Source organism: Engraulis encrasicolus, chromosome 1, assembly GCF_034702125.1.
Source record: "Engraulis encrasicolus isolate BLACKSEA-1 chromosome 1, IST_EnEncr_1.0, whole genome shotgun sequence".
NCBI lineage: Eukaryota > Metazoa > Chordata > Actinopteri > Clupeiformes > Engraulidae > Engraulis > Engraulis encrasicolus.
Genome location: NC_085857.1, coordinates 57841614 through 57860436, shown reverse-complemented (window position 1 = coordinate 57860436; position 18823 = coordinate 57841614). Strand labels below are relative to the sequence as shown.

The following is an 18823-nucleotide window of genomic DNA, read 5'->3' as shown; positions in this document are numbered from 1 at the left end:
TACATCTACTGATGCAATCTGGACACATCGTCAGTGATGTTCCTGGTATCATTGGGGGGTTTCGGGTCTTTCAACATCATACCCCCCGTCAACCAGGCGACCCAACTGGGGGTGATCAGGCCCCAGCTTGTGTTCAGATGGCGCGCTAGCTACCACGACTCCATGGTTCTCCTCTCTTGAGCCACAGCCATCTTGAGGCTCTCTCTGCCGCTTCGGTGGTATTGCGGATGGCTCTCCTCTTATGCAGTCCGACGATGCCTAAATGCCCTAATGCACTGGCCAAGGACCGGGCAGCAAAGCCTCTGCATCCTACCTCGACTGGTAGGCACTTCGCCCTCCAACCTGACTGCTGGCACTCACTGACCAGCCCTGCGTACTTGGAGAGCTTCCTCTCAAAAGCTTCTTCCAGGCGGTCTTCCCACGGGACTGTAAGTTCCAGCAACACAACCTGCTTGGTGGACTCTGACACAAGGACGATGTCAGGGCGGAGGGTGGTGACTGCAATGTTGCTGGGGAACCTCAGCTGTTTCTCAAGGTCCACCAGAAGCTGCCAGTCTTTTGCTGAGGTCAGTATGCCTGTTGGTGCCTTGTTTGCTGGGGTAACCTGCTCTCCAGCCTTGACAAAGGTGATGTTGTTCTTGGGGGTACGCTGCTGTTTTGCCCATACCAGTCCTGTGCTGATAGCTTCGGCTATAGTCTTCAGGACTTGATCATGCCTCCAGCGGTAACGCCCTTCACCTAGTGCTGTTGTACAGCAACTAAGGACATGTTCCAAGGTGCCTCTCTTGGAACATAGTGGGCAGGCTGGTGACTCTGCTAGACCCCATGCTTGCAGATTTGACGGACTGGGCAGCACATCGTACACTGCCTGGATAAGAAATTTAATGCGGTGGGGCTCAGCTCTCCAGATCTCATTCCAGGTTACTTTCCGCTCCAGCGCATTCTCCCATCTTGTCCAGGCCCCCTGCTGTCTCATGCCCACGGCCCTACAGGATCGCATCTCCTCCACATCAGCCCTCACCTCCTCTTGAATCTGGTGCCGCCTCTCTTTCCCCCATGTGTTCATTTTCGGGGTTGGAAAGGATCCCAGACCCGCTCTGCCTCGTGTCACAACTCCCACCAAAGCCTTGTGGCGCAGCCTAGCTTCAGCCGTCTGTACGGCCTCTTCTGCCTTCCACTTCCTGCCCGTCCTCACTTGGATTCCAGCATTGGCCACCTTTGGATCACTGGAGTCCCTGTACAGCACCACCTCTCTAACCCTTGCTACCTTGAACTCCTCCTCCAAGGATTTAAAGGGCAGCTGCAGCTTGTTATTGCGCCCGTAGAGTGCGATGCTGCTCAGACTTTTAGGTAACCCCAGCCATCTCCGCAGGTGGTTGCTGACTTTCCTTTCCAAGGTCTCTACTGTGGAAACTGGGACGGCATAGACAAGGAGAGGCCACAAGATTCTGGGGAGGATGCCATGCTGGTAGACCCAGGCTTTGAACTTTCCAGGTAGCCCAGATTTGTCCACGGCTTTCAGCCAGCCCTCCAACTCAGCACAGGTGGTCTGGATAGATGTTGCATCCTTCAGAGAGCTGTCAAACACCTTTCCCAAGCTCTTGACTGGCTTCTCTGTGATCGTTGGGATTGCGGTGCCTGTGATGTTAAACCGGAACTTGTCCTCTACCTTTCCTTTTCTCAGCACCATGGATCTGGATTTGGCTGGCTTGAAACGCATTCGGGCCCACTCCATCATCTTCTCCAGGCCCTTCAGTATCCACCGGCATCCTGGGACTGATTCTGTGGTGACTGTAAGGTCATCCATGAATGCCCTGATGGGTGGCTGACGTTGTCCAGAGTTCATACGTGGTCCTCTGCACTCTGGCTCCGCAGACTTGGTGAGCATATTCATGGCCAAGGAGAACAGCGTCACAGAGATGGTACACCCTGTGATGATGCCTATGTCTACCTTGTGCCAGCTTGATGGAGTTGCTCCTGCAGAGACCCTCATACTGAAGTTGTTGTAGTAGTCAGCGATGAGGTCTCTGCACTTGCTGGGGACATGGTGTTTCACCAAAGTGAGCTGGACAAGCTTATGGGGGATGGAGCCAAATGCATTTGCCAGGTCAAGCCAAAGTACTGACAGGTTACCCCTGTTTTCTCTGGCCTCTCGGATAAGCTGTGTTACCACACCAGTGTGCTCCACACAGCCCGGCATGCCAGAAATGCCACCTTTCTGGACTGATGTGTCGATATAGCTGTTCCTTGCCAGGTAGCTGCTCAGCCTCTTGGAGATGGTGCTGAAGAAGATTTTGGACTCGATGCAAAGGAGGGAGATGATGCGGAACTGGTCGAGCTGGGTGGAACCTTCCTCCTTCGGGATCCAGACCCCTTCTGCCATCCGCCATTGTTCTGGGATCTTCCCCTTCCTCCGGAACACTCGCAGGATCTTCCACAGCCGTAGTAGCAGTTTGGGACAGTTCTTGTACACCTTGTACGATGTACCACTTGGTCCTGGAGCAGAGCCTGCTCTAGCTTTATGGACAACCTCCTTGATTTCCAACAGCTTCAGTTCCGCCATGTCAAACTGCACCTCTGGTTCGGGTGGATCAATGAGGATATCACATTCACCCAGCGCCTCCTCTCTTCTTGGATCACTGAACATCTGTGCGAGATGCTGGTCAATGTCTTCCTTTGAAGAGGATAGTCTACCGCTGCGCTTTTGGCCTAGCAGGTCTTTCGTGAACTTGTAGGGGTTCGCGATGAAGGCCGCTCTTTTACGTGATCTCTCCCGTCGCCTCCTCCGATGCCACTCTGCCCGGCGAAGAGTCCTTATCCTCCTCCGGTGCATGGATATTAGTTGGGCTAGGCCAAAGCGTTCCTCATCTCCTGCCTCCTTGTATTGAGACTTCAGTGCTTTCATCTCCTGCCTTATGAGGTGGACCTTCTGTGCTCTGTGGTTCCTTGTGTAGGACGTTCCCGAGCTCTTCCTCTCCTCTTCACCAAACCTCTCAGCCGCCATCCTGACAATGATCGTTGTCATGGCTTGCAGCTTCCGTTCTGCCTCTCCCTTAGCCACAGACTCCAGAATTTGGTCCACGTCATCATCGAACTGCTTCCACAGTGTAGTCATGGTAGTTGCCGGCCACTTTATCCGCCTCCGTTCCGACTGGGTGCTTGAGGACTGTGGCACCAACACTTGGAGGTTCCGAGCACTGTGGGATGACTCCGGGCAAGGCCCCTCCTGCGACTCACCAGGTGGAACACCTGTGCGTTGTGTTGCTGCCGTTCCCCCCAAGCACTTCATCTTAGCTTGGTGGATTTTGAGACCGCGCACGTTCTTGCATACCTTCCCACACGTACACTGTGCGCTCATAGTCGTTTGTCCATTGCCTAGGTCTATTGCCGTTGAATCAGTCCGGTTGGGGTGCTCATTCTCCCCCCCTCTCGGGCACCCCTGGGGGTATTTCTCCATTAAGTTCATCGTAGCTTGTTTTGGGTGTTCTCCTCACGGTGAACACAGATTGGGTTGCCAGCCCGCTCTGCCCCGATTGCCGTCTCTCCGAGCCGTCACTGTCTCTCCAGTAGTCACCACTCTATTCGTTAAAGTATTATTAAATTGATATTTTATTATTGCCTACAATCAATCAATGCATGTTTATATGCTGTTTTATTTGTATTTAATTCTTATTATAGCCACTACTTGCTGTTCCCCGGCACTTCATGGGTTAATGTGAAACTCGCGCTGATCCAATCAGATCAAGTGCCTCTCTCTCAGACGCATGCAGGCAGGGATGAAAACAAAAGGGCCAGACAGCTCTTCTCTCTGTGCCTCCCTCAGTTTAAATGAGCTAGAACTAGTTCTGTCGTAACCTAGCATGTTTAGCTAACTTGCTACAGCCAAAGAGGCAGTTTTACAGGATGGATTCACAAAGCAATCAAAAAATAATGTCACTTGTGCAAAATGTGCTTACAGTACAGCATGATACTATTCCAACTGTGGGTTAAAGTTACAGATAAAAGTGCTAAGCAATCGCTAACGCTAATTAAGTTTGGAGTGTTTATAAGCAGCTATTGCCGTAACTGTCTCCTATTATTTGGTGACGGAAGGCGCTAACATAACAATGCCATAATACCATTACTACCAAACCGCCGATTACATCAAGGTGATGAAAAAGTAGGCCTACCCAAACTACCCCAGCCTGTCATCCTGAACTTAGCGTGAACAGGGTTCCCATGCATAGGATTTTGCAAACTAGTTCATCTGTGTTTGTTAGAAGGCATTGCTCATTTGTGGTCAAGTCAAAATATTTCCTTTGAATGCAGCAACTTATTAGCAACCATCATTTCCCCCTTGTTTCTCTGATAGGACTACTACCGTAACAAACAAGAAACAACTAGCCAGGTGGAAGTGGAAGTTTTAGCGGGTGGCGCCACTTGGTGTTCAAACTCAGAATTGCAACAGAGTTACAATGTAGGTCAAATGTAATGTGCGGGCCATGTTCAATCACATTTTAAAAATCTGCCACGGGCCAATAAAAACGGGCTCGCGGGCCGGAGTTGGCCCGTGGGCCTTAGTTTGGACAAGCATGGTTTAGACCTTACTCTGGATATTTACTGGATGTTCACTGCAGCACACTGTTTCTCTGGGTAAGCAGAGTTTAAAGGTGGACAATAGTTGCCAACTACAACTATGCCTGGATCTAGGAAGACGTGCCATCATCGGGTGTTGCAAATAACAGCAATAATAGCAAAAGAGGAATTAGGCAGTATACGAGACAGACTGTCTACCATATAGTCTGCACCGCTTCCCCATAGCACCATGTTAACGTTAGCTTGAGACGAGAGTCAATACGCCAGTGTGATCTGTCTATTTTCAAGATGGAGTCTATCTTAATTTAACATACCTACATATGAAAGTTAAATTATAGCTGCAATTTCACACTGAAACAAATTTAACCACATAGTTTAATTAAATGCCAGTTAGCCTGCCCAGTAGGTCTATTCAGTGTAGCCTGTGTTTACATGTCCAACTTGAATGTTTCATTAGGCTAACATTAATTTATAAATTCTATCAGTTCATGATATAGCTTCATCAGTCACATCTGGCCACTGTCTGACATCGCCAATCCATGAAACTTTATTCAGACTGTCATTTCGATGCTGTCAGTCACGAGAATTGATTAGCGTACAGCAACTATTTATTGATAACACTGGCACTCCAGCAATGGCGGCGGTGCAAGATGGCAATGAACATGAATCACTTCTCAGATCAGTGCATAAGGGGTTACATTGCAACCAAGCATTTTAGAGAAACCCACCCTGATTGACTTTCTGTCTTTCTGTTCTCTTGTCATGCCGGCAGCACCTCTACCGCTGGTCTGACTGTAGTTCTGGGCCTGGAAGACCTTGAGGGCAACAACACCAACAGTCAGACCTTCACAGTGAGACAGATCATCCGACACCCCAACTATGTCAGTGCTTCCTCTGTCAACAACATTGCTCTGCTGCAGCTCAGCTCCTCAGTGGCCTTTACTGACTACATCCTGCCCGTCTGCCTGGCTGCCACCGGGAGTGTCTTCCACAATGGCACTATGAGCTGGATCACTGGCTTTGGAAATATTGACTCAGGAGGTGAAATACACATGCAGGCACAGTTGCACCCATACGCACGCACACACGCATGCACACACAGAAACACATCCTCACAATGCAAGGCACGCATACACACATATCCTGACAATGTTCATGTTGGGTTTCCCCAGTGTCCCTACCCAGTCCTAGGACCCTTCAGGAGGTAGACATTCCTGTGATGGGCAACAGACAGTGCAACTGTCTCTACAATTTTCGTGGCATCAGCATCACAGACACCATGATCTGCGCTGGACTTCAGACTGGAGGCAAGGACTCATGCCAGGTAATATTAGTAATATAATAACAAAACAACAACAGCAAGAACAACAACAACAAATAAAAATAATGATAATTACTGTAGACAGCCAGACTGCTGACTGGAGGCGAAGAGTCTTGCCAGTTAACAGAGAGACACAAGCACTAGAAATATTGATTCAGAAGATGAGATTCACGCACACACGCACTCATTCACTCACGCAGACAGACAGACAAACAAAGGACAATCCAATGTGACCGAATACATAAACTTAGCAGAGGTAATAATAGTAATAAGACAAAGAAGATGAAGAAAAAGAAGAAGACATGGTCTGCACTGGCCTACACCCTGAAGGAAAGGACTCCTATCAGGTAACAACACATACACTCACACACACTCTAACCCTGTATGATGTGTGTTCCCCAGGGTGATGGAGGCGGGCCAATGGTGAACAAGCTTGACTCTGTGTGGGTCCAGTCCGGCATTGTGAGTTTCGGAATCGGGTGCGCCCTACCCAACCTGCCCGGGGTCAACGTCCGTGTCTCCCAGTACCAGGACTGGATCAACTCCCACGTTGGCTCCGACCAGCTGGGCTTTGTGCAGTTCAACTCCAGTGGTGTAGATGGCGACAGCAGCTTCTCCTGTGATGCCGATGGACCTTCTCCTCAACCCACCACCACCGCAGCCGCAGAACTCAACACCACGGACCTACAGCTCGGTTGGGTCTTCAAAAACTACTTTTTTGTTTTGTTTTGTACTTTGTTTTTTTCTTTACAAAATTTCAATATTCAAAAATGCATGTGTTTCTTGTGCTTCTCATTTCTTCTCAGTACTCTCAGACTTGTGTTACTTGCTTACATTTGGTACCCAAAAAATACAAAACATTCAGGCAGTTCCAACTGCTCTGATGGCCACATGAAACCATTTTCAGAGAGAGTTAACAGTTAAGCAGTTACAGATCTCTGCAACAAATTTCAACAGTGTCTTGGCAACTTGTCTCCTATTGCCAGAAAGATCGATGCGCAAGATCAAGCCCCAAGTGGCTCACTGAGCACAAAAATTCAAATGCAGGACTTCAATTGTAAATACTTGTACTTCTACTACTTGATTGACAATTTCTTTTTTATATAGTTTTAGTACAAAGTACAAAGAGTACAAAGACATCAATAGTCGAGCAGTAATTCTTTAAACACCCACAACAGAGATCTTACAGAGAGAGATACTTCATTCTAGTTCTTTTCCGGTATCCATGTGATGTCGGGTGAACGCCCCTTTAGGAGACCTTCGGTTAAGAGACCTTCACAGTCTTGAGGTTGAGGATAAATGGAGTCCCCTCAGCGCTGTAGATGGTGGTAGCACACTTTGTGTGCAAACACCTCAAAAAGAGAAGATGGAGGGGACAACGCCCCCTTAGGAGACCCAATTTGAGCACATTCTTTCGCATTGGGTGGGCAGAGTTTGGATCCTCTGTATTAATCTACCCTCTTTGCTCGCAATACCCAAATACCAAACATTTTGAATACTTAATTACTTCCACATAAGTATGGTGTTCAAAGACTTCTATTTTTGACATAGTGCTTATACTTTTACTCCACTCACCTTCCCCAGCACCTTATACATGTTTCATCTACAGTCATGTGAAGTCAATGGCCTTTGCTATCATGTGCTATGATGGTTGTTGTGACTGAGGACAGAGACAGATGCTCGCAGGGTCCCTACTGTGTTGGTAGTGTTGTCATATCCAAGTCCTCACTAGGATAGAAAAACAAGTACACACACACACACACACACACACACACACAGAAACACACACACACACACACACAACTCATACAATTTAAGGACTTGTAGATATTTATCCTGACATGTTAAATCTGGTCCATTTTTTGACAGAGGTGGGCGGGTTCTCCATTGACTTGCATTGACTGAAGCTGCCTACACTACCTACACAAGATGGGAGGGTGCATGTGCCGTTTCCATGTGCTGTCGCGAACTGCCGGGTCACCTCTAGTCTTATGTTGTACCTCTATGTTCATGTCAACTTCTATGTTCATGTCAACTACGCATGTTCAACTGTCATCCTCCTGGGTTCGGAGGATGTTAACTGAGCGCGAGGGTCATATTGCTTTTATACAATAGTTCAATTGCCAACAAAAATCCCAGAATACATTTTCGGACAAATGTTTATTAGTTACTTTCCTCATTATTTTTTACCTCCTCTGCTAAGTACTTCCATATTGACAGATTGTATGGTTGCTGTGCAATGATGAACTGACAGTGCCAGAGCACAACGTTTCATGAAACTGTATGTGATTTGCGCATTTCCGTGTGGACTGCAACTTGACTTTCGCCTACTAAAATGATGATGCATGCATGATGCATGTAAACACAGTGCAACTTCAATCTTCTTAGTTACATGCCTACCTCTGTAAGCCTTTTGGCCTACATTGATTTTCACATTTCTGTGGACTGCAAGCTTGCTGATAAAACATTGTTATTAGCTGCATAACGACACACCTCCCTCGTCTCCCTCCCGCATGAGATCAGAGCGCTGTTCTCACACACACAACCACATAAATCAACATCCCTTGTAGGCCTATGATACCCCAGCATCTGCTTTACAGCTGTAGGCTGCAACTTTGCTGCTGAAACACTTTCTAAGGCAAACGTTTGATGTGGATGCCAAACCCAGGAAAGGGGTTCGTGTTTTCCCTCCCAATAACCTAAAAGGCTACTACACAACTCATTCCAGTTTCAAGCGAAAATTGCATGGAACCCGGTATCTTGCTTGTTTTCAGCCAGATACCTACTTTGTACACCTATACATTGATTTGCACGTGGATGGCAAGCTTGCTGATATATTTAACTCATTGGCTGCCTTGGGCGGCGAATGACGTCATTTCAAATAGTGCCTTTGGCGGCGTCCGCTGATACTTGCGTTTTTTTTACAGCCACGCCTTGAGGACGGTCTGTCCTATATTGTGTGAATTTCAGAGCTCTACACATGTTCTAACTGCTCCTGTAGGTGGCAGAAGTGTCCTTAGGAACAGTCAGGGCAGGGCATCAGCTCAGAGCAAGAGGAAATGTCAAGACGAAAACATCCAATTTTACTATAATAATCTCAAAAGTAGCAGAGCAAAATCATTTTTGAAAGTAAAGCACCTGTGACAGTAGTCTTCTTTCTTGCCCTCTAGCTAGCTAGTAGGCATTGTAGCTAGCTTGCCCAAAATACACGAAATCGCTAACAACTTAAAACTAAGCCTAAATAAAGGAGCCTTGGTAAGTCAACTATTTTACTCATTTTACGTACAGTTACTTGTTATGGATCTGTATAGTATGATCAGCTTACTGTATCATCAAAAAAGACAGGGGGGTTGCAGATTCCTGGAACAGAGTAGCCTTTGTGTCTGGTCAGATGCATTCAGCTCACATGAGAAAGCATTGCACTTAGCCTCAGAGCAGCTAGCCTTCACCACTCCAATCGGCTTGTGAGATGTTGGATATGTGATCAGTACTTTATCAAAAGAAAAATCATTGAACAATATATGAAAGGATCACTATAGCAGAAACATGATGACAGTAATCATCAATCTGCAAATTGTCCGCTCTGCCAAAGAAGCTGCAGTAAGCTAAGCTGGGCTGCCTGCCTGCCTCCCCTTCACACACACACGGTACTGGAGGAAACAAACCAGCTGTGATTCGTTGCCCAACAAGAAGAGAGCACAAAGTAGGCTAAACAGAGGGAGGACGATGAGACAGTATTTCTCTGAGTTCACAGAGTTACGTGCACCTGCTGTCATGATCCATTGTGTGCGCCAGCAACTAAACCAAAACACTCTTGTTTTCGAGCCCACCCGTTATATTTCAGTACATTATTAGGTTGAAAAGTTCATACAAACGATCTTTTGTTCAGGCTACAGATGACAAAAGACTCTAATAGCATCTGATAGGTTTGGAGTTGTTAGGACGATGTCATTATGGGCAAAAACGTTTGCAGTTATAGTACTACTTCAAATGGCGTTTTCTCAGCTTTTTGGCTAGAAAGCTGCATTTTGGTGAATTCCACTTATTTTCAACGAAGAAGATCTTCATCTTCAAGAACGGAAAGGGGTAGAGAGACACCGTTTTTTTCTGATGACAGATGAGCGTCTAATCTGTGTTTTGATAAGTATGGTGTTGACATAGACACATAATTCTGTGAGCCTCCAAAAAACACCCAAAATGCTGGAAAATCTCTGGCACTCTGGGTTACTCTTTTATGAAAATAACTGGCAGCCAATGAGTTAAGGGCGTTTCTTTCTCATCCTTCCCTCTCCCACAGCGCAAATGAGATCCAATTATGATGATTCTCATACACACACTCCAACAAATCAATACCTCCTATTCCTATGTCTCATTATTTGTCCTATGTAGGCTACAAATGCTTGGACTATTATGATGACAGGATATCATGCTTGTGTTCGGCCTCTCGTGCATTCTCCGCATGCAGAAATGGAATAGAATGATGGCAATATGCAGCACTGTTTACATTCTATCCACGCTGGAGTGATTACTAGGTGTGAGGAGACTCCGGGGAGGATGTCAGCAGGGCTGGCCTAACGAACAGGCTAGCTATGGCTGTAGCCTAGGGGCACCAGACCATCTTAATCCAGGCCTGGATGTCAGCCTATACAGTTGAGGACGATATTATAAGCCCCCCTCCTGAAATTAGACATATCTCTTCATTGATCATTGAGAATGATCATTATTAATAAATGTATGTTATTCTGGAAACGAATACACCATGGAGATAGTATCCAATAAGTTAAATTTGGACTTTTCCATTTTCACAATGAGTTTAAACAAAAAAGTGTAAAAATGGCAAGGACAAAATTATTAGCCCCCTTATCATTAATAGTCAATACAGTGCCATTTATGAACAAAAATTGACACCAGGCACTTTGATTAGTTGTTAACTATGTTGGCACATGACCTACCAGGGATTTTGGCCCATTTTTTTCATTGCAAATAGTTAAGCTGGTCCAAATTGCATGGATGTTGAGGATGGACATTCATTTTCAGCACTCTTCAAATACTATCTAAAGGATTGAGGTCTGAACCACTCCATGACCATGGTTTTAGTATCCTTGAAGAAAATTTTAACTATTTTGGATGCAAGTTTTGGGTTATTATCTTATTGAAAGATCCAGTGAAGATCTTAACTCCCTCTGTGAGCATATTTTTGCAAGGTCACTTTCCACGTTCTATCATAATTTTCAGTTTTTATGGTGCCGTACACCCAAACAAGGTTTCCTGTGGCTGAGGCTGCCACAGAATGATGCATCCAGCACCATGTTTAATTGTGGAAACCATCTTATAACGATTCAAGGCCTATCCCTTTCTTCACCTGACAGAAGCAGAATTCATGCATCAAAGCAGGTGCAATTGAATATCATCAGATGAAATCAGAGACGTTCAAAACTCATTTTTGACTTTCAAATGTTCACAGGCAAAGCTCAATAACACTCGGATATGCACTGCCTTTAGTAAAGGGGTTCTTCTGTGATGATGGCCCCAAAGCCCAATATGATGACAAGCCCTAACAACTGTCTTTCTTGGGGGGGAAAAAACCTCCAGGTGAGGCCAGGTCAATAACAATCATCTAGGCAGGTGTCCAATGCTTCTTTGGTCTAATGAGGCTAAGCAGTTTCCACAGTTACACATAGTGGAAGGGCATCAAGTTTAGTCTGTTATTCAGCCTCAGACACAGGGAGTCTGGGTCTGAATCTGGATGGCTGGGTCTTCCAACAACATTGTAACCCAAAGCATACATTTAGAGGTTCTTCAAGGACACTAAAACCATGATATTGGAATCACCCGCTCATAGTCCAGTCCTCAATCCCACTGAAAGTCTGTGGTTAATGTCTATGCTCAGCATCCATGCGATTTGGACCAGCTAGAACACTTTGCAGTGAAGAAATGGGCCAAACTCCCTGGTGGGGCATGTGCCAACCTAGGTAGCAACTTATCAGAGCCTGTTGTCAGTTTTGGTTCATAAATGGCGCCATATTGACTATTAATGATCAGGGGGCTAATAATTTTGTCCTTGTCATTTTTGCCCTTTTTTGTTTAAACTCATCGTAACAATAGAAAAATCCAAATTCAACTCATTGAACATTATCTCCATCAGTGTATTTGTTTCCAGAATAACAGAAACGGTGAATAATGGTCATTCTTACTAAGATATCAAGAGAAATGTCTAATTTCAGGAGGGGGGCTAATAATATCGTCCTCAACTGTATATCCTCCTGCTTACCGAGGTGTAGAATGCCAATTGAACACGTCTCATCCAAACAGATATCGCAAAATATATTGACCGTATATAACTATTGTATAATTATGCATATTCTTCTTTATACCAAGATGTCTTTTGACTCTAAATTGTTTTAAAAGGGATATCAAACACAATATGAGGGCAAAGATTAAGATGGGTAGTTGTATATTGTGTGCGTTTGGCATGATTGTATCTGTTTTAATAGTGTGTGTGTGTGTGTGTGTGTAGTGTGTGGCCGTCCTCCTCTGAACAGCAGGATAGTGGGTGGCCAGGACGCCCCAGCAGGTAGTTGGCCATGGCAGGCCAGTCTTCAACGCTATGGCTTCCATTTCTGTGGAGGATCCCTCATCAGCAAACAGTGGATTATATCAGCAGCTCACTGCTTCTCCAGGTAAGGAAAGATTATAATACTCTGTTTAGGCCCCTACTATGGCTGTTAACCAGATCTTCACTGCCCACTGCCTCGACAGGTAAGCAGAGTTTAAGGGTGCACTATGTAGGATGGTGGACAAACTTGGTATTGTAACTATGCTGCCCATTGAAATTGTGCTGCCAAATTTGACTTTTTCATGAATATCTAATGAATTATAAACTAATATTCAGTAGTATTAGCTGGGCAACTTAGACCCTTATTTGGGCCTGATACTTCAGTTTGAAATACAAGCACCCAAATCAAAAAATATGTGGGCCACTTGAAATTCAAAATGGCTACCCATTTTCCAAGATGGCCACGATACAGACAAAGAAGTTGGATATATAATAAGAGGAATCGAAACACGCCCACTCAATGCAAAAGCGTGTGCTCAAAATTTGGTCTCCTAAGGGGGCGTTGTCCCTCCTTCTCTTTTCATGGTGTTTGCACAAGATGTGCGTTACCGCCATCTACAGCGCTAAGGGGACTCCATTTATTCTCTACCTCAAGACTCCGAAGGTCTCCTAATCGAAGGTCTCCTAAAGGGGCGTTCACCCGGCGTAAAGTGAATACCGGAAAAGAACCCGCCTGCTTTATCTCACTCTCATATACGATTCTCTGATACAGATATGAATGGGGCACTTAAGTCTCCACCCCTTCCGGGCGGCTCATGGGGCTGTGAAAGCCAAAACTTTTGACTGGGCAGTAATGGACTGATCAAAGCTATTTTCAGATCCACCTTGCATTACCACGTCGATCACACATATGCTGTAACTCAGAATTAATGATAACCAATGGTGTGCTTGTTGACTTCACTTGGCAAGCGATTTTTGAGTTGTTTGCGTGTAAAAATATATAAGTATTTGGACTACAAAACAGAAGTCGCATGTCCGACGTGGAGCCACTTCAGCCACGGTAGAGTAGTGGGGTTTGGCTGTGCCTCGATTCACGTCAAATATGCGAGGCGCACATTGTAGTCTCTAACACAGTTTGCTCAAAAGCTAAAATGACCTCTCTTGCATGCCGAAAATTAGTGGTCTTATGACGCATATCCAAACCTTAAAAATTCGCTACCATCATATGTGAAATCCGGAGCACATGCCAAGCGGGATGAGGCTTGTCTCGGTCCATTTACTCCCATTCAAAATTTTGAGAGCTACAGCCCCATGGCTCGGAAGTAGAAGGGAGTGACTTAGGTGCCCCATTGGCAACTGAAACAACTGTTCAAATGGCGATTAGAGGTGTGTCGTTCATGAACGAGCCGGTTCTTTTGAACGGCTCCCTGAAGTGAACGATGGGAACCGGATCACAGCTGGGGGAGCCACTCGACCGTTATTTCGTTCATTTCTCATTCATTTTAAGCACGTGACCTCGACCAGAGTAATTCAATTTGGGAAAAAACACAATTGTTTGTCTCAAAGAGAGGCAAAAACGGTCTTTAGAAGCAGGAGAATAATCAGTTGTTGTTTGGACAAAATTACCTTGAGGAGGAGTCAAAATATTACATTCTTAACACTGAATAAATAATTTAAAAAAGAGCCAAAATAGCCAGTTTTTTAACGGCTCTTTGAAAGGAACGAGCCACTAAGATCCGGATCCCGAAAAAGAGCCATAAATCCCATCTCTAATGGCGATACAAGCACCAAAATTGTCACACTTATTTTTAATAGGCATGCACTTGACACTTGAAATCTCAGAGGGCCGACCATTTTCCATGGTGGTCACCATACATGTGTAAATGGTGACTGAAACATTTGTTACAATAGTGATACAAGCAGTTTTACAATACAATTTTAGTAATTGCCAGCTGGTTTACTAACCCATCTGAATCCATTCTTTGCCCTTTCTGCCTGCTTTTGACAGCGAACACAGTTTGGAACAACTCCCTAAAACAAAACGGACTACTTACTTCAAGGCTGTAATGTTTACAAGCCCAGATAGATTAGATATAATGTGCGTTTCATGGACTTCACCAGACATCTTAACATAGGATCGCATTCGGATGGAATTAGTATTGCATGCAGAGGGTAATTTCTCCGGACCGTTTCACAGGTGGTGAAACTCTCTGCAAAGTTTGGCAGATATACTCTGTTATATTTACTGACATGGCGCGCTCGAATGGGACTACATTTCCTGGTTATTATTACTTTACCCCAGGTCCCACCATTAAATTAGTCTCGTCCGAATAGGGCTATAGTTTCAGTTCTGACTGACCTGACTTCATATTTTTTGTTATTTTGTCTCAGTTCCGTTCCCATGGTTTCACCTCTGATTGACCTCAGTGGTCTTCTGGCAACTTAGCTAGTAATGACATATGAGAAGCACACCCCTCATTGATCTTGATGGTTCTGTTCTGACGTAATGGTTGCAGCTCTATTTGACCTTGAGGGTTCTGTTCTGTCGTCATGGTTGCAGCTCTTCTACCGCTGGCCTGACTGTAGTTCTGGGACTGGAGGATCTTGAGGGCAGCAACACCAACAGTCAGACCTTCACAGTGAGACAGATCATCCGACACCCCAACTATATCAGTGTTTCCTATGGCAACGACATCGCTTTGCTGCAGCTCAGCTCCTCAGTGGCCTTTACCGACTACATCCTGCCCGTCTGCCTGGCTGCCACTGGGAGTGTCTTCCACAACGGCACCCTGAGCTGGATCACTGGATTTGGGACTATTGCTTCAGGAGGTGAGATTCACACATGCACGCACTCACGCACACCTGTGTGTGTGCATGTGAGCACTCATGCAGGCACAGAAACACACACATTCTGAACATGTTCATGTGTTTCCCCAGTGTCCCTGCCCAGTCCTAGGACCCTTCAGGAGGTAGACATTCCTGTGATGGGCAACAGACAGTGCAACTGTCTCTACAATGTTGGTGGCATCAGCATCACAGACACCATGATCTGCGCTGGACTGCAGACAGGAGGCAAGGACTCATGCCAGGTAATATTGATATGAAAACAACAACAGTAATGCTAATTCATAATAATAATAATAATAATAATAATAATAATAATAATAATAATAATAATACACCCTGAAGGAAAGGACTCCTACCAGGTAAGATCACACACACTCACACACTCTCAGACCCTGTATGATGTGTGTTCCCCAGGGTAATTCCTCACTATGACCCTGTATGATTGTCATTGTGACACAGCACTCCACAGCACACAAGTGAATACTGCACACTGCACACAACAAAATTGCATTTATGCCTCACCCGTGCAAGGGGGCAGCCCTCAGTGGCGCCCCTGGGCAGCAGTGCGGCGGGATGGTACCATGCTCAGGGTACCTCAGTCATGGAGGAGAATGGGGGAGAGCACTGGTTGATTACTCCCCCCACCAACCTGACGGGTCGGTAGTCGAACCTTTGGGATACAAGTCTGACGCCCTAACCACTTACCCATGACTACCCATGATGTGTGTTCCCCAGGGGGATTCAGGTGGGCCCATGGTGAACAAGCAGGACTCTGTATGGGTCCAGTCCGGCATCGTGAGTTTTGGGATCGGGTGTGCTCTGGCTGCCTTCCCCGGGGTCTACGCCCGCGTCTCCCAGTACCAGGACTGGATCAACTCCCATGTCGGCTCCGACCCGCCGGGCTTCGTGCAGTTCAACTCCAGCGGGGTAGATGGTGATAGCAGCTTCTCCTGTGATGCCGATGCAGAACACAACACCACGGACGTACAGCTCGGTTAGTTCAATTTAAATTGGGAAACTGCTTGGGGTTTTGGACTATTTTTTTAACAAGCTATTTATTCAAGTTCGTAATTATGTACAAAATGCAGGTTTTATTGCGCTTCTCAGTTATCTCAGTCTTTTGTTCTTTGTTTAAACTTGGTACTTGAAAACATTAAGGCAGTTCCAATTGCTCCAGTGCTTGCATAAAATGAATGAAATCAGAAAGATTTATTCATATTGCATGAAAATCATTTTGTTACCTATTACCTATCCACTTCGTGCCTTGTGGCACAAAAGGACTTTACAGAGCACTTCCACTTCTCCCAGCCAGCTGCTGCAGTCCTTGCTTCAGCCCATGATGTCCATCCTCGCTCTTCTCTTTCTTTCTCCATAGTACGTCTCCGGGTGGTCTTTGGTCTTCCTTTTCTTCTTTTCCCATTGCTATATTGCAGTCGTTGTTGTGGTCCTGCCGTAGTATGTGTCCAATCATTTTCCATCTACGTAGTGTAACCTGACATAGAACCCAACGCCGGTATTCTAGACTTGTGCTGCTCCTTTAGCTCTGGACTGTAGAAAAGATTTCATTTTAGATCCTATTTACCAAGTACCGTATAATAATGGAGTCCCAGTCGTGGATCTCCCTAATCCCAAAGTAATTGTGTGATTGCACTCAATTAACGTGAACTGTTTTTAAAATGAATATTCCAACAATCTCGGTTATGTCTGAGTTCAGCTGGCAAGGGTAACATTTACTTATAGAACTGATTTGCATGCGGCCCGACTAATTTCTTTATGCATGTCCATCCCATATGAGAGACGTTCAGAATAAAATAGAGGTCATGTCGCTGGACGGTATCTATACTGCTGAGATCTAAGTCCCACACACTTTACTCCTGGTCCACTGTAGCAGGAAGCAAGAGGTGCGCGCACTACACTCAAAAGATATGATCACCCCGCTTAAGTTCAGTTTACGATAATAACATACTTTCATCGTAAATAGACGCCAGTGACTCGGGTAGATCTCTGCTAACCCGAAGTGTGTGCATCCCACTCCACATGGAGAAATGTCCTTGTGCTGTACGTTTCGACAGAACAATAACTTTATAAAGGAACAAACGGAATTCTATCCCAAAGGTAGTAATGAAAGTTTTATTACAAGACAGATGTAGGGCCTCATTTATAAAACTCTGCGGAAGAAATGCGCCAAAAGATGGCAAAAGCACGAAACTCAATGTGCGTGCGCAAGAAAATATTCCGATTTATAAAGCATGGCGCACGCACGTTCCACGTTGCGGCACATGTGCACACCTATGGACACACCCATAATTATCTATGAATATTCAGTGAAACGCCCAAAATGAATATTTTTTATCTGTGGACGGCGTGCAGAAAGCAGACGGGATAGCCTATTTACCACATCTGGAGCAAACAGTTTTATTAGATAGGCCTAGAGAACGTTGGGCAATGTGGAGCGGTTAAGTTTGGGAAGTCGTACAAAAAACAAAATCCCTCGAATTGCAGCATGTGGATGGCTATGTTCGCAAAAGTCACGCTATACCAGAAGTAAAAATAAATAAAATAAGGATGGCATGGACATGAACCTGCCAAGTCATGGACATGTAGTATTAATTGAGTTGTGAACAAGGGGGAAAATAGCTGCGTCAAGGAAACATCTTACATGGCATGTCCCCATGTGAAATTCACCGGTAGAAAATCTATTCGCTGTCATATGCACCAGGTTTACCGTTGGTCACTGCGCGCAGCTGTCTGCTTTCAAAGTGACGCCCCAACTGTCGATCGACACATCCACAGAGAGCATGACATCTATGGGCATTTTCTAGTCTGTATTTATTTAATGTGTGTATTATAAACGTGCATTATCAGTCTATAAGGCCAGCAGTCTTAGAAATGCACACATCTGCTCATTTGCTGACGAACCGCATGAAAAAGAAATGGCATGCAACAACAGAAACAAAGCTGTCCATCAGTATGGCACTTGGCTGTATGCTTGTCTGTATGCCGAATCGCTGAGAAAACCAACCATTATCTTTCTATTAGTACAGCTGCACGTGGGACTCGAGCAGATGATTCTGCAACTGGCTTAAATGTTGGCGTAATTCCTTGCAGAATCGGAACGCAGAAACGATTATAGCCTACAGATATACTGGAAAGGTCCATGAGTAATTTGGGTATTTCCAAATGTAATGTACCCTAAATATAAAATTTGAGGCGTCGGTTACTTCCTTACAAAACATGCATGTGACAATGGATAGGCCAGCTAGGCCTACTAATTTTTTTCCACCATTACCAAACAAACAACAAACAATCACGTTTTTCATTGAGAACTGGATTAATGTTAAAGTGGCTATCGTGACATGTGACCTCCGTTTTTCCCCTTACCAATTTCGGGTCGTTCTTCCAGCTACCTCCCGAGGTTGCGCTTTCCGCGTTTGGTCTTTTGTTTAGGGCGTACGCATGGGTAAAACTTTGCGTGGAGCTGCGCATGTTTACCGCCAAGTTTCTATAAATACCAAATCTTGCGG

The 18823-nt window shown here is 45.3% G+C and overlaps 1 protein-coding gene across 5 annotated transcripts in view; it reads left to right on the top strand.

Annotated features, from left to right (window-relative positions):
- Positions 1 to 18823, top strand: part of LOC134455456 (transmembrane protease serine 9-like) — a 61181-nt gene that overhangs the window by 26197 nt on the left and 16161 nt on the right. For all 5 annotated transcript variants that reach the window (XM_063206548.1, XM_063206539.1, XM_063206531.1 and 2 more), the window contains 7 exons: positions 5348 to 5616; positions 5748 to 5899; positions 6299 to 6590; positions 12414 to 12576; positions 15013 to 15281; positions 15390 to 15541; positions 16035 to 16293. In XM_063206548.1, coding sequence (XP_063062618.1) covers positions 5348 to 5616; positions 5748 to 5899; positions 6299 to 6590; positions 12414 to 12576; positions 15013 to 15281; positions 15390 to 15541; positions 16035 to 16293 — 1556 coding nt within the window. The remainder of the gene's footprint in view (positions 1 to 5347; positions 5617 to 5747; positions 5900 to 6298; positions 6591 to 12413; positions 12577 to 15012; positions 15282 to 15389; positions 15542 to 16034; positions 16294 to 18823) is intronic.